Source organism: Aspergillus ambiguus (assembly GCF_047715705.1).
Source record: "Aspergillus ambiguus strain CBS 117.58 unplaced genomic scaffold BDV59scaffold_3, whole genome shotgun sequence".
Lineage (NCBI taxonomy): Eukaryota > Fungi > Ascomycota > Eurotiomycetes > Eurotiales > Aspergillaceae > Aspergillus > Aspergillus ambiguus.
In genome coordinates, this window is record NW_027395516.1 from 1020582 (window position 1) to 1035751 (window position 15170).

General features: G+C 52.0%; 8 protein-coding genes across 8 annotated transcripts; 5 read left to right on the top strand and 3 right to left on the bottom strand.

Annotated features, from left to right (window-relative positions):
* Positions 1–358: 358 nt before the first annotated feature.
* On the bottom strand, positions 359–2168 carry BDV59DRAFT_170141 (Mo25 family protein). Its single transcript, XM_073688359.1, has 5 exons — positions 1891–2168; positions 1775–1835; positions 1237–1712; positions 899–1171; positions 359–836 (listed from the first exon to the last, which is right to left on the bottom strand). The coding sequence occupies exons 1-5, from the start codon at positions 1996–1998 to the stop codon at positions 597–599; spliced, it is 1158 nt and encodes a 385-aa protein (XP_073551983.1). The 5' UTR covers positions 1999–2168; the 3' UTR covers positions 359–596.
* A 102-nt stretch (positions 2169–2270) lies between these two features.
* On the top strand, positions 2271–4424 carry BDV59DRAFT_170144 (protein arginine methyltransferase RmtB). The gene is made up of 4 exons (XM_073688360.1): positions 2271–2637; positions 2764–3165; positions 3220–3457; positions 3516–4424. The coding sequence occupies exons 1-4, from the start codon at positions 2406–2408 to the stop codon at positions 4264–4266; spliced, it is 1623 nt and encodes a 540-aa protein (XP_073551984.1). The 5' UTR covers positions 2271–2405; the 3' UTR covers positions 4267–4424.
* An 8-nt stretch (positions 4425–4432) lies between these two features.
* On the bottom strand, positions 4433–5719 carry BDV59DRAFT_170146 (uncharacterized protein). The gene is made up of 2 exons (XM_073688361.1): positions 5674–5719; positions 4433–5614 (listed from the first exon to the last, which is right to left on the bottom strand). Exons 1-2 carry the CDS (start codon positions 5679–5681, stop codon positions 4555–4557), a joined length of 1068 nt encoding a protein of 355 aa, XP_073551985.1. The 5' UTR covers positions 5682–5719; the 3' UTR covers positions 4433–4554.
* A 334-nt stretch (positions 5720–6053) lies between these two features.
* On the top strand, positions 6054–8776 carry BDV59DRAFT_170147 (AAA family ATPase SEC18). Its single transcript, XM_073688362.1, has 3 exons — positions 6054–6394; positions 6490–6802; positions 6856–8776. The coding sequence occupies exons 1-3, from the start codon at positions 6162–6164 to the stop codon at positions 8707–8709; spliced, it is 2400 nt and encodes a 799-aa protein (XP_073551986.1). The 5' UTR covers positions 6054–6161; the 3' UTR covers positions 8710–8776.
* Positions 8777–8941: 165 nt separating this feature from the next.
* On the top strand, positions 8942–9617 carry BDV59DRAFT_198638 (uncharacterized protein; the record flags this gene model as incomplete). The annotated part of the gene is made up of 2 exons (XM_073693190.1): positions 8942–9311; positions 9379–9617. The coding sequence occupies 2 exons, from the start codon at positions 8942–8944 to the stop codon at positions 9615–9617; spliced, it is 609 nt and encodes a 202-aa protein (XP_073551987.1).
* Positions 9618–10016: 399 nt separating this feature from the next.
* On the top strand, positions 10017–11245 carry BDV59DRAFT_86570 (uncharacterized protein). The gene has a single exon (XM_073697231.1). It carries the CDS (start codon positions 10191–10193, stop codon positions 10884–10886), a length of 696 nt encoding a protein of 231 aa, XP_073551988.1. The 5' UTR covers positions 10017–10190; the 3' UTR covers positions 10887–11245.
* Positions 10961–12081, bottom strand: BDV59DRAFT_86565 (KxDL motif-containing protein). The gene is made up of 3 exons (XM_073697230.1): positions 11609–12081; positions 11342–11494; positions 10961–11116 (listed from the first exon to the last, which is right to left on the bottom strand). The coding sequence occupies exons 1-3, from the start codon at positions 11914–11916 to the stop codon at positions 11035–11037; spliced, it is 543 nt and encodes a 180-aa protein (XP_073551989.1). The 5' UTR covers positions 11917–12081; the 3' UTR covers positions 10961–11034.
* A 27-nt stretch (positions 12082–12108) lies between these two features.
* Positions 12109–12645, top strand: BDV59DRAFT_170150 (uncharacterized protein). The gene has a single exon (XM_073688363.1). The coding sequence runs from the start codon at positions 12258–12260 to the stop codon at positions 12615–12617; it is 360 nt and encodes a 119-aa protein (XP_073551990.1). The 5' UTR covers positions 12109–12257; the 3' UTR covers positions 12618–12645.
* Positions 12646–15170: the final 2525 nt, after the last annotated feature.

Genomic DNA, 15170 nt, shown 5'->3' on the forward strand with positions numbered 1-15170 from the left:
CTAATGGCTTAGGTTCCCAATTTAATTCCCAGGGCCACGCAGCTGTGGATCTCGATCCATTCTTTGGTGTTGGAGAGACGGTTGAGGAGATAATTATAGATTGGGAGGACGATGAGGAGAAAGTGTGAGAGGGTGAAGAGTTGAAGAGGAAGAAAGAAAGCGGGTTGACCCCGTGATCTCGGTCTTCTGTATGGATGAACTCGGTATACTCCCACCTTGCCTCCATCTTCGATCAGTTTTGTATACCCTGCATATTCTATCATCCCAACTTCATATGCTCGAACTATTTTCCCGCATGCGAAACCGTTAGATCATCCCTTGATACACTATCGTCCATTATTGACCTCGATCCACTCGCTCCTACGGACATGCAAGGATAGGAATCCCATTTCTTGTTTATATCCATTTTTTCCCGTTCTACTCGGATTGCTTATTTTCACATCTTCAACATCAATATCGACAACACCCAGACGGCTGAAACCAGCAGCTCGTCACACCCCAGGGCCATATTTGCACAGAGCATACACAGTATACACAAACCCGCTGTGCCATCACACCCGTCTCAACAAGAAGCGAAGGGAATACATCGGTTACTTTCACGCCACAGCGGTCGTGTTGGCCCCGGACCGAGATGGCTCGCGCGCAGAGCGTGCGGGCTCGATGGGCTCTCGGGGCAGAAGCTCGATCTGGCGAACCAGGAAACTCTTTTCGTCTGTAAACTGATCATCGTCCGTGCGGTCCTCCAGGAATCTTGGCAAGAATTTCAACAGTCTATCTCTGTTATTGATAAGAATCCGTTGGACCGCCACCGATTTGTTTGGGTTCGCAACAAACACCTAAGCGACGTTCCCCTGTTAGCACGCTCACCCGAGCTCCGCCCTAGAGGGGTCATACATACCTTGAAGACATGAAACCCCTCGTACTGTACCATCTTCCGATCGTCGCGGAGCAACTTCATGCAGAGCTTGAGGTTCTCGCCGCTCTCCACATAAGCCATCATCACATTGTAGTTCGCCCGGTCTAGCAGAATCTCTCCGAGTAATTTGATACTCTGTCGCTTGGTGACATACGAGTCCGATTGCACTAGCACATTGTTGAACTTGCCAAAGAATCGGTCAAAGTTCGCCGCAAGATAGCCCGTCACGAGCGATTTATGACGAGTCAGGAGTTCCTATGCGAGCATTCAGTGGTTAGTGGCCAGAATCATCCGGACGCGAGGGGTCAGTATTTGCCCACCCTGAAAGTCGTGAAGGCGTCGGCACTCAATTCGAAACTGCCTCGGTCGATCCATCGAAAGAACTCCCAAAACACACCAGTTCCATTTTGGGGAACCCCCGGTTGAACCTCGCTCAGCCGGATCGCCGGCTCACCATCCCGGGACTGGTCATACAGAATAATCGCCGCAATCACGTCAAATTTCAGCGCCTCCCGCAAAATAGTGCCGCACGGCATGGCACTCTGACTGTGTTCGTAGCCGTTGCATAGCTCCAGGATAATTTCAGGACGGTTGTGAACGATGTAGGAGATCACGGGAGGGTCAGACTGGGTGTTTGGGGAGGGCCTAAACCGGAGGACGTGCGAGAATATAGTTTGTGTATCTTTCCGGGCTTCAAATGGGAGTCGACTGAGGTTTCGCGCAAGCTCATAGAGGAGGTCTTCATGCAGGGTAGCTTGAACTAGCGCATGTACTTGTTCGGGGGAGACTTCGATTTCTGGCAGGACTCGTATCAGCGCATTGTCTCCTTCGTTCTGGGCCTTTCCATCGGTTACGGACCTTGGGTTCCTTGCACGATCAGCTTCATCTGAGACAATTGTTTACCTAGTTCTTCCTCCACCTAAAGGAGCTCCGGTGTCAGCAGAGTCCACCAGAAGAAGCCTGGGCGCGTCAACCTTTGCCGGAGTAGTTGGAGTTTCACGTAGTCGCAATAGAAGATCTTTGATAGACCGAACAACATCAGAAGGTTGCCGGGAGCGACCGCGGCTGAAGAAGAAGGCCATGGTTGGATTGTATTGCTGACAGAACCGCTATGAGGGGGACAGGGAGGGGGCGAAGAGAAGGAAACGAGCGTAGACACACAGGGCTGGACGAAGGGAAGAGAGCATGCAGGAGAGGAAGAAGAACTGAAGCGATCAATTGTGTAGTTGAAAGAGAGAGGAGAGAGAGAGCAGGCGGTGACTCGGGTGGTGGGGGACTTGGCCTAAGGCTCCCTTATCGCAGTTCTGGGCCCCCCCAAGAGTGGATAAACAAACCAGCAGGCGGGGCAACCATTTTTTCCTTTTGCGGGCCATTTTTTTCTCGCTCCGAACCCCTCCATCCGCCTTGATCAGACCACTCCTTTGGCAATATCAGTTTCAATTTCCGCCTTGCAGTTATATTCACTTCGATCTTCTTCTCCCCGGCGACAATGGCACCCCAATTGTCGTACCCTCCTCCCAAGGACGATGATGTCCACTCAACCGCCTCCGAAGACTCGGACGTCAGCAATGAGGAAGGCTGGGAAGACGTCGAACCCGACGATGATACACAGCCCGTTGTCGGTCTCTTCTCCGATAAGCTCTATCCCGACGTGAATGCGATGCTCCAGGAGAGCAGAGACAAGTATGGCTTTGACCTGAGGAGGACCAAAAAAGAGCTCGGTGTGTAGTCAATGAATCGGATCCAAAGGCGTTTGAGTATTTCTTCCGCCGCTTCAAGCTCGGTCGATATATGTCTATAACTGCCGTCAGGGTGTCCCAGCTAACATTTTGTCTTCCGTCGATCAGACCTGGATTTCTTGGACACCATTAAATTGGTCAACTACATCCGGTCTCAAGTCAAGGAAGGGAACACGAGCCCCGACGTCTCCTCCAAGGACAAATTCGCGGACGACGTATATCTCAAGCCCGTTCTTGAAGATGACGCCCTGTTATACAGCCTGGATGACATCGACGACGAAGCTCCGGCACCGGCTGGCACTGAGGCAGAGCGCCGAGTAATCGAACTTCAAGAGGACCTCGAGCGCCTCCAGACCCAATTTTCGGAGTACCGAATTGCGGTGCAAAAGTCTATGGAGGATCAGCTCTCTAAGGAGGACGAGAAACTAGCCACCTCTGGTCCGTCCAAACGGAGCGAAGCCAAGGCGAACGAGGCCGAGTCCGATTACTTCACGTCTTACTCTGGAAATGGTACGAAATATTCTACTCTTAAGAGAAAGGGCCTCGCTAAACGTTACTTTCAAGGAATCCATGAGACTATGCTCAAAGACGCCATCCGCACCGACTCCTACAGAGACTTCATCTACGATAACAAGCATCTTTTCAAGGACAAGGTTGTCTTGGATGTCGGCTGTGGAACGGGCATTCTTTCCCTGTTTTGCGCCAAAGCTGGTGCTCGCAAGGTCATCTCGGTGGATAATTCCAATATCATCAGCAAGGCTAAGGAGATCATTTATGACAATGGTTTCGGGGACGTTATCACGTAAATCCTCCTCACACCACTCTATGTCGTTACAGTTTCGCTGACTATTGATGCCCAGCTGCATCCGTGGTAAAATCGAAGAAGTTACCTTGCCTGTAGACCAGGTAGATATTATCGTATCCGAGTGGATGGGATACTACCTGCTCTTTGAAGCCATGTTTGATTCGGTCATCTACGCCAGGGACCGCTATCTGGCACCCGGTGGACTGATGGTTCCGTCTCATGCTACCCTTCGCATTGCTCCTTTCGCTGACCCCGACTTCGTTGACTCCAATGTGTCGTTCTGGGAGAATGTTTATGGTTTTAAGATGTCCAGTATGCTGGAGGGCATCCACGACGAAGGTCTTGTCCGGACCATTCAACCATCTTCTATCGCCGGCGATTCGTCCGTCTTCCTGCCTCTTCCACTGCATACCATTACGGTGGACGAGTTGTCCTTCTTGAAGGACTTCCAGGTGACTCTGAATCAAGACATCGATGCGCTCGATGGGTTTGCTGTCTGGTTCGACATCTTTTTCATGCCATCCAAGGAATCTCCAATTGCCGACGATGCCTTACCTTCGGAAATGCAGAAGAAGGGCTTTGTTGCCTTCACTACTGGTCCCTACGGCACTGAGACTCACTGGCAACAAGGTGTTGTCCTCATCGACCAAGGAAAGAAGAAGCCAACCCCGTTGAAACAGGGCCAGATCATCACCGGAAAGATCGGATACCAGAAAAATGCGGAGCGATCCCGTGGGTTGGATGTCAGCATCGAGTGGGAGGTTCAAGGTGGCGAGAGAGGATCCCAAAAATGGGTCGTACAATAAGTACAGTGATGCCGTTAGACGAATAAAAGTTTCCTTTTTAGAACTTTCCCTGTGGATAATACAGTAGATTATAGAAACAAATGATGGCTTGGCTACTTGACTGGATGACTTGATCGCCTGTACGATTAGATAAGGACCGGAAACTGCCTCATTCTCACGCACTAAGGGGCATATAAATGATGATGGAGTATAGTCATTCCTTGTCTTTCTCTTCCTCTCCTCATGCTTGATGGTCTTCAGTGAAGGTGCTTGATAACAACGAAATGGGTATCTATGAAATCGATCATATCACTCTCGTTCCCTACGTTTTGTACTGGACTCGCCGTGATAGCGACTACCATGACTGCTTCGGCCATGGCGATCGCGATGTGATTTGGACGTTGAAGTATGAGTCCTATGAGATCGGCTGCGACTCCCGTCTCGTCGATGGCGGTGGCGATGGCGATGACGGTGATCACGATGTGAGCGATGTTCCCTGTCTTTGTGTCGCTCCGGCGAAGCATCAAGCTCGAATCCATCCAGACTATCCGCTGATGAAGACCTTCTTCGATGACGATGCGATCGTCCTCTCTCCGCTTCTTTTAATGCCTCCAATTCCCGGCTCCTTTCTTCGTTCCATTTCTTCCGCTCTTGCTCGACCTCTTTCAGCTGCTGAACACCCTTCCTCATCGCCGCAAGAGGATCATTCGCATCCATTCGAGCTTTGTCTCTCTCTCGCCGCATAGGGTCTTCATTTCCCCAAACATCCTTATCGGACCTAGGCTCGGGCGCCACGGCATACTTTCCGGACGACGAGTACCAAGGGGTCTGCCCCACGGATTGGCGAAACCCAGCCGCATTGGAAAACCTCATGGTGTACTGGTCTTCGTAGGCCCGCTGCCGATCTGCCGACTCCTTCTCGGCCTCCTCATTTTTCTCATTCTTCCTCTGCGCCGATTTGGATGGGAACAGGTTGATGTGTCCGGCGTCATCATGCAGGGGCGCATCGCTCGACTGGAAGGAGGCCAGCTCCTCCCGCTTCGCCAACGCAAGTTCTGCATCTTCTCGTGCAACTCTGATGTCGCGGTCGGTATCGGTTTCCCCAGCAAGGCGTCTTCGTTTTCTCGATCCCCCAATGTCCTCTCGATGGCTCTTTCGCTGGCCGGCGGGTGATGGCGATCGCCGGGGAGCTGGCGGCGGTGTCGGAGGTCGTTCACCTCGTAGGATTTTGATCCGTCGTTCCGCGTCGGCTTCTTGCATCCGTCGTTCCTCCTCCTCTTCCCGCGCTTTGGCTTGCGCCTCGTCTCGGCGGACGCGAGCGATATTCTCCGGGTTGTAGACGTTCCATGACTTCTTTCCAAGAAGGTGGCTATCCAGGTTCGTTAGTTTGAGAGCAAACCAATGAGACAAATAATAAATGAATCTTACAGTGGCATATTGACAGGTTCTTAGTCTGTTGTACACAGTATGTTGGAGACTGGCTAATGCAGAGATGTTGGGCGCGGAGGACAGGTGGGGAGACCGCCTTCCTATTGCGGAGAATGGCATCTCATATGCTTACTGGCCTATCTAGTTGGGAACGCAACATCACAATCTCTTTTAGCAAGCAGTCCGAACCCTCTTGGCACGTGCCAAGTAGTATCGATGCTCTTAAAATAACGTCATGGCTCTCAATATACTTCAGTATTCTCTCGGCATGGTTAATGACACGTAGTCCGATAAGAAGATAAGAAGGCGGTGGCGAAGGCGGAGAGTCGGCAGTTGATGTGGCTACGTTCGTCAGAACGGGGCAATTAACTGTCTTCCTCTATCCACCACCTCTCCTCCTCTTTCGCCACATTTCTTCATTATCATCACCTGTCTGTGTAAATTGCTCTTCTGTCTTTTCCGACTATCTTGTCTGAGGCACCGGTGTCATGTTCAGTCGCAACAACCTACCTTTTGGCTCTCGAAGCCCTGCTCCTGGTGGATATGCGCCCCCCGGGCAGGGACCTCCACCATATCCACAAAGTGACTATGGACGACCGGCGCGTCCGCAGCCGGGGAGACCGACTCAGCAGCCCCCGTTGCCTGCTAGGAATCCGGGGGACAATATCTGGCACCTTAGCCCCGCAAAGAGTCCTCATGATATGTTCACATTCGGAAACTTGTAAGTTCCAGAGCTTGATTAGATCAGAGGTTTGGATGGATCAGACCTGGCTAGATCAGAGTGGTTATATCCCACTAACTAATCATTCACTACAGGCTCGCTATCTCGCCACAGGATTTCCCTCTCAATCGCGATGGCGTCGATCTCTTCCTGCTGGTGAATGACTACTATGTCTTTTCTGCACGCCCGTATAATGAAGTCGCACCTGGCACGATCTGCTTATCTGAACCCCAACGGTTGTGGGCCGGTGTGGGTTTGAGAGATCAGGTCAAGGTGCAGATCTACCATCCGTTTAGTCAGGGCGCCCAAGCATACCTTGGATCCACAGATATTGAGATTAAATTTGCTGGGAGAGTCAGGCCCAAAGAGCCTTACGACCAAGATGAATTGGGAGTGGCTGTGATCAAGGTGGGCTTTTCAATTTCCCATTTAACCCGAATCTACCGTATTGACCGCAGCAGAATTTCCAAAATCAAATATTCGCTCCTCAACAGTTGATTTTGATGGACTTTAAAGGCGTTAAGCTTCAGCTGAAAGTGAAAACTGTTCAACGAGTCGACCTGGGATCCGAGAAAGCCGGGGCCTCTGGTCGGATTGAAACCGACATTACAGCAAGAGGCATTCTCACTCAACACTCGCAGATCAACTTCACCAAGGATCCTCAATCGGAGATCAACCTGAAAGCTTCCAAACGCAGGCCCGCCGCCAATGCGATCATTCAGCCTGACTTCAAGTTTGAAGATATGGGCATCGGTGGTCTTGACTCAGAGTTCAGCCAGATTTTCCGCCGTGCTTTTGCATCGCGTATCTTTCCCCCTGGACTCGTGGAGAATCTTGGCATCCAGCATGTGAAGGGCATGCTTCTCTATGGCCCGCCGGGTACGGGTAAGACTTTGATCGCACGACAAATTGGAAAGATGTTGAATGCTCGGGAACCAAAAGTTATCAATGGTCCAGAGATTCTCAGCAAGTTTGTCGGTCAGTCTGAAGAAAATATCCGGAAGGTCTTCGCAGATGCAGAGAGCGAGTACAAGGCAAAGGGAGAAGAAAGTGGGCTACACATCATCATCTTCGATGAGCTGGACGCTGTGTGTAAGCAGCGTGGCAGCACAAGTGGTGGCACCGGCGTAGGTGATAGTGTTGTGAACCAGCTTCTGTCGAAGTTGGATGGTGTTGATCAATTGAACAACATTCTCCTTATTGGTATGACCAACCGAAAAGATATGATTGATGATGCATTACTGCGCCCTGGCCGTCTTGAGGTTCACGTGGAGATCTCTCTTCCGGATGAAAATGGCCGAAGTCAGATCCTCAACATCCATACCCAGAAAATGCGGCAAAGCGACCTTATGGATTCGGATGTTGACCTGTTCGAGCTGGCACGACAGACCAAAAACTTCTCCGGTGCTGAGATTGCCGGCCTCGTGAAATCGGCCTCCTCCTTTGCTTTCAACCGGCACGTCAAGCTCGAAAACGGGGGCCATATTGGTGGTGATATTTCGAACATGAAGGTCAACCGGGCGGATTTCCAACTTGCGCTAGATGAAGTCAAACCCGCTTTCGGTGTCTCTGAAGAGCAGCTTTCAAGCCGTATCACGAACGGCATAATCCACTACTCGACAGAGATTGAGAAGATCATCACGGAGGGTAGAAGTTACGTCAGCAAGGTCAAAGAAACCAGGCCTATTTGGTCCGTCCTGTTGCATGGCCCTGTTGGAAGCGGGAAGACGGCTTTAGCAGCCCATATCGCCATAGAGTCCGAATTTCCCTTCATTAAGATGATCTGTCCCGAGGATATGATTGGTCTCAGTGAGATAGCCAAGGTCCACCACATCGCCAAGATTTTTGAAGATGCCTACAAGAGCACGAACAGCGTTGTCGTCGTTGACGATATCGAAGAGCTCATCGATTATGCTCCTGTTGGCCCTCGTTTCTCCAACACCATAATGCAGACCTTGAAAGTCCTGTTCACAAGGCAGCCACCCAAGGATCGGCACATTTTGATTATCGCGACCACGAGACACAGAGCGATTATGAAGCAGCTAGATCTATTCGACTCATTCAATGCGGATCGCACGGTTCCAGACCATATGGGGCACGAAGAAATGAGAATGCTGATGGAGCACTCGGGTGCTTTTGATGGCGACGAGATCCGCCGAGCGCTGGACCGTCTCTTTGAAACACCTGAATCCATCGTCAACGTTGGCGTGCGGATTGTACTCGATGGAATTCCGGATGAAGGGTCTCCTGACAGGGTAGGAGCCTTCGTGGAGTTCATCGAGAGGAAAGTCGAAGCCAAACTGAGTTCTGTGTAAATAGTGTAGATTGTTACTTGTCGCTCTCGTTAGATATTCCTAGAATAATGATTTGGTTGAGAGAAGGATATTTGATAGACTCAATGTAGATGTCGGGTAAGGGAGTTCTTGTTTTGCCAGTCTTTGATAAAGCTGGAAGTGGCAGGCAGCGGCGGTTTCTTCATCCTCTCACTGTCTTTACTTCTTACTCCCTGTCCTACTTTCACACAACACACCCCCCCTCGATCACACCATGTCCCATCAACCCCTACTCACCCCAATTGCCCGAAAAGAGGTGTCACGGAAGGAGTACAGCATGCTAGAGGAATGGGCCCCTCAAACCCTGAGCGCTTACCACTGCCCTGAAATCACCGCCTCACTATCCAGGCCAGGCGAAGCCATCACCAGCCCAGGCCGTCGGAGGAAGACACGGTCCTCCTCGGTATACGAGGAATGGAAATCCCAAGCCCTGCAAAAGGACAACAACACGGCTGTGTCTACCGCCCCTCCTGGAGACGAAAACAAACAGGAGCCCGTGGATGGGACTTCTATTCATCAGGGTCTTAGCGAAGCTAAGAAAAAGTCCCAACGTCAGCGACGGCCCAAGGCTGGTGTGTCTACAGGTATGCCGCTCTAGGGTTGTCTTCTCTGGAAATGTATGCGAGGTAACTGATCCTCTTCCTATGGTAGTTCGCAATCTCCCTGAAAACCACAATGCCGCGTCTAGCAATCAGTATACTGAGTCCGCAGACGCGGATGGGGGATATACGGCTCCTACTGGGATCTATATTGGGAAAGAGGAGCTGGTGAATCTTTCCAATGGTATCAAGCTCCGAACTGGTGATGTGGTGTACTTTCAGCCAACTTTTGTGGAGGATCCTTGGAAAGGTATCCAGGCTATCAAGACTGAGTGTCTGATGCGTTACTAATATTTTTATCTCCATGGTTTGACTACTACCGACGATATGACTGACGCTTAACACGAGGAATGGATGAGAGATTGTAGGATGTTATACCTAGGAGTCGGTAAGGGAAAGGAATCAAGGAATCTTACAATGCATCCCGTAAAGATTCACTGGTCTGAACATATGGAGGTTGAGTGTTGACATCATGTATGTTATATGTTCTAGGAATGCCTTAACGAGACCTAGCATTAATTAAACTTAGGGCTAATTAAGATCCTTCCGCCTCCTACTTCGTCCTTCGGCATACTTCCCTCCTACATTCCTCCTTACCAGAACAACACGAACAACACTCTGCCCCTACCTTACCTGAAACGGGGCTCAGGGTATATTTTAGGGCTGTTTGCACGCTCTAATTCCTACGCCTCACCCTTCCTCCTCCCACGTGAAGACCGCATGAACTACTTCCCTGAAAGCTCCACGGCAGGAAGCCACAATCCCCACAGCTCAACCTGACAAGCAGCCAGCTACAGACTGATTGGCCATGTCCCCTGATTACGCGAGGCTCGTCGAGTTAGTCTACGCGCTAGAAAGCCCTCAATGCACCTGTGGCGTTCACGCATCCACACCTGCACGCCCCGGGACGACGCCGCGGGACCCCCAGCACCCACCAGGGCTGCAGCGCGCCTCGACGCGCAAAAGCGGCAAGGGAATATAACGAAAACGGAGGGTGGAGCGGAAGACGGCGGGCACGCATCTCGTCTCCGGCGGAGTGGGGTTGGCGGAGCGCGGAGGGTAGCGGGATCCCAGACAGCCCCTTTTCCACCCCGCCGTTCAACCTCGGTGATAAGATGGAGACTGAAGGCCGACGCGCCTCTCTTTTGCAACACTGTCGGACAATTGCATAGTTTGGCACCGGGCTGTGTGGGATTCCTATGTCACCGCATCACCCTTTGCGTGTCGACGGCCACCATCAGCCTCAGGGGGCCGTGCCACACCTTCCCCACGACATATCCCACGAAAAGGGGTCAGGCGCGGGCACATGACGCCCAAAACCACCCTGTAATGTCAGGATGTCTCGCTCTCTGTCTGCATCTGTGTCTGATTGGACGCCGGATCTCCTCTCCTGCGTCTGTCGTTCGAGGCTGTCGATGTCAGTGTTCACGGAACGTGGATTTTCTTGAAGCTCAAGTATATTTCACGCAGGAACAGAGCAGAGCTATCGGTAAGAACGCGTTCCATGTACAATTCCATAAAATAACAGCAGAAAAATACCCTCCCAGAAGCACCCGCTAACCTCGAACCCAGAAATAAGAGACCCTGACTAGCGCGCTGGAAACAATTTTGAAGTTATCGTCGTAAGTCGTTAATAAAAAAATATATACTATGATAAAGTCGCGGAAATTGAGACCGAATAAAGGAAATAGAGAGCCGATTCCGAGATTCAGTTGTCGTCAAAGGTGTACTTCTTGGTTGCTCGCCGGTATTCGTCGGGGTGTGCTCTCTCGGCCTTTGTCTTCAGCGCACTAGAAACCGAATCCGTCAGTATCGCCAAACAAAGTTCGAATCCATACGAATGCCGCTTCGTCGCCGCATTCCATTCACCATGCAGTTGACATCTAACGCAAGCCCGCCAAGAGACTTTCAGCGGAGCACGGCGGGCCTCCGCTCTCGCACTGGGCGGAGCGGGGCCCGGTGACGACGTCGAACTGGATTCGCAAGAAAAGGAACAAATACTGTCAAGGACTCACCTGACGCGCTTCTGGGTCCATTCAAGGTCGCGTTTGGTCTCCCGGGCAACTTTGATGCCATCAGAGAAGTTGGAGCGAACGCCTTTGAGACGTCGCTGAGCGAGCGCCTGCAGCTCAAGGAGCTCTCGCTGCTTCGCATTCAGTTGTCCGGATCTATTTCGTCGTTAGCACGTCGATCGTTGTGCTATGATATCGGCATAACGCAGAAACGGGTACTCCCGCTGGGAAGAGCGAGAGATCCTCGTGAGGATTAAGAAAGCCACTTACGCTTGCGCTTGCATGGCCAGTCCTTTGTCCAAGGGAGTCGGATCGAAGGCATTTTGCATGCGATCGCTCAGGACATCCACGACGTCAACTCCGGACATCGAGGTGGAGCTGGACTCATAGTCGCCGCTGAGGCTCCCCGAGCCGTAGCTGAAGCCGGCGGAGGTGCGGCTTCCGGCTGTGGTGCTGCTGTCGGAGATCTCAGGCGGAGATCCAGGCACACGGCTAATGGGGTACAGGCCGGCAGAGGCTGGCGCCTTGGAGGGAACATTGAGGGGGAGGGAAGGAGCTTGGTAATGGTGAGTGGCCATTGTGATATGCGGTCTTGCACGGCGACAGCGGTGAGGGACGGAAATATGAATGAAGAAGGTTGACGACGAGGAGGGCGTCCTCAAAGGTTATGCTCTTCTGAGGCAATGGAGATAATATAAGGGCACAGATATGGACAGTGACTGACTAGCAGCAGGGACTGGTATAGGAAGAGGTGGATTGGAGACCAGTGGGTTGGAAGAATAAAAAGAGAAGAAGGAGGACAGAGGAGGAGGACCGACAAGGAGAGGGTTTATATATCCCTCCGCGGAGAGTCATCTCTCCGGCGGAAACGCCTTGAGGCCGACGAGGAGACCCCTAGGACGAGGAGGGATGTGTCAAGATGGTCCATCATTGGATATGGGGACCATCGCGGACGGCTTTCCTCCTCTCCCCCTCAACCCTCATCTTCGCCAGTCCTCCAGTACTCTCCAATCGCAACCCCCCAATTCCGCCCGTCCCTTTCTCTCTGGCCGCCAATTCGCTCCTGTTTCCGAATCGACCCCGCTCTGGGTGGGAAGACGAAAACCTAAGGGAGGGCGGCGGATGGCCGGAGAGTGGTCCAGCCCTCGCAATCCCCTCCACTCGGACTCTCTCCCGCACTGCCGTGGCAAGACGGTTAGGCATACTGTCAGGTTCGGGCTTTCCTGTTACCCTCCGCGAAGGGTGCAATTGCAAAAGGGGGTCCAGCGAGAACATATAAGAAGGCGCGGAAGAAGATGCGGATGCAGTCTAGAGCCCCATTTCCGCTGGGGCTCGGCGGGACGGAGTTTACTTGGTTTTTCTATGGCCTGCCCAGGAGGCGATTTAATCTCCCTTCTCTCCCTTTTCCGGAACCTACTATCCATACAATTCCAATCTTCCAGTTTTTATCAGTCACCACATCCAACCAGCTTTGATTTTCCTCAATATCCGGGGGCTGGGTGGCTGGGAAACCGTGGATGTCGCCGCCGACTCGCAAGGTGAATGAGCCGAGAGACCGGCTGATAAGGCGTTGCGTGACTACGAAATCGGATCATGGCAACTTGCTCGGCAGTTTCTAAAATCAGTAAGATCGTTCTTTTTATTGCATTTGTCTTTCCCATTTCTTTCTTTTTCCTTGACCCTTCAAGCATGATGCTGTGGGCGGTTTATCGTCCGTTCGAGAGAGGGGAATGTGCGTACTTACAATGACAGCTTTAGTGGACGGCAGATTATGCAAGCACCTCGTGAATCTGGATCAGCCTAATGAGACGCAGCTGTGGGATTGATCCTGGGATCGGTGATTGGAAATGGGGCGCCAATGAAGTGACCATTTTTTTGGATCAGCGATACTCAACAAGCCCGAAAGCCCGATCATCGATACTTCTCAGAATTGGCTCAAAAGATGTGCAAAGACAGCAATTATTTCGTTTCGTTCCGGAGGAGACCGGTAAGCACTGAAGTGGCACGACATGACACAAAACAGAGCAAATGGTCCCTGAAAAAGAAAATGCTGATCGTGTAACGGATATGGAGTATTTAGTATGTCGGGGATATGAAACTCATGTGCAAAGAAGGTCTCGGAAGCTGTGATCTAAGACTGATGTCTGCTTTCCGTTTTCTCTGTGTGCAGAGGCCAACGGGCAGCGGCCCAACGGTACCAAGCGCTCTAAACGCCGCCAACCTACCAAAGACAACCGAAAAGCCCTACCGGGCTCCAGGAGATGACTTTGGAGGCATCTGCAGGTATCAGGGAATCAGTCGCGGTCAGCCCAACTTTCTTCGGGCATGGGCGCTCTATGAATGCATGTAACAATCCCAGGCTGCTTTTAGGGGATGGTGCCTTGTGGCTTCAAGCAACTCAACCGGAGGGCGACCCGATGATGAGGGAAAATTGAGAAAGAGGATTCCCGGTAATCCCAACGCTGACATGCTGATCTGGAGCTGCTTGGCACCTCATGCATGACTCCTGTCCGTATTGTTGGACTGCACCGCCGGCTGGGACAAGAGCACGCCACTCACATCCTTCGCTCTCTTCACGGTGACATCCACCGACAATCCGGCACGACCACTAGCTCTCATGCGGGCACCGTCATGGCTCGACGACGTTGCTGCCTCACAGGATTGTTGCCTTACAACCTAGCTGTCTATCTGTTTTTCAATATGCCCAAGCGCCATCACGCTCGGGGAACACACCTATGCAAGTCAACCCAAATGGATATTCTGAAAATTTTCTCCCTTTCAGATCAACCCGATCGCTGGGTAACACAGGGGCCCAACGCATGACGAGTTAGTAATGGTAGGGATGCTGTATGAAGCTTTCCCCCGTTTTCGAACACGTCCTCAACGCATTCAATCATTACCGCCTTCGGAGTTTCGCATTGGAGAAATCCCCTCTAAACAGACTTCCTTATCAAAGGCAACAGATGCGTACATTCAGGGCAACATCACCGGGTTACGAAGTCTTCTGGACACCCCATTAGGAAGAATAGCACGGCCATGCCCCGGAAGGAATAAATTATTTTCTCGGACCCTATCTACAGGAATCATACTCCACCGTCTGAGCTGTACCCAACAACGCCGGTGGGAGAGGTCCGTGTGGTGACGGTCTATCCCGGCAAAAGAAAGACCGACCAACAGTCGGAAGCACAGGTAAGTACCTTCCATGGCGTCACCTCACAGCAAGGCCGACTTTTTTCACTCGACCTGCGCCCATCTCACTTTTATTTCCAATAACCGCCCGGGGCGGCCCCCCAATGTCCGCGGATGCACCGTGGACGCAGCAGAATGTGGGGTTGGGTCGAACTCGCCTATCGTTCGTTTGCTTTCGCTCGTCCTCACCGCCACAAGCAGAAGCAGCCGATACACACATACACGCACGCACGCACACACGCTTCATGCCTCCAACCCATTGGGCGTCAACCGGCTTTCCTCTCTTTGGCTTTTCTAGAACACACTGGAGGGTAACAAGGTTGGACTGGCCGGTTCGGTGACCTCGCTGGGCATCCCCAAAATTCTACCAACCGCTTGGAGAAGGGAGGTGGGAAGAATGCCCGACTTTGTCACCGGCAGTTGCGTTTAGTTTTCCGCCCCCAGTCCCAACCAGGCCCGCGTAGATCCATCCTGCATTCTGCCGGAATGGTTTTCCCATGGTCACCTGGGTCGACGGAGCATATCGATCTGCCTCCGCGGACGGACTAACCCATACACGCAGGCAGGCCATGCCCGTTTTCTGTGCGTAGCCTTTACAGTTACAGGACGGTCTGACGGGTCCAAAATAATTTGGCAGAGTCTT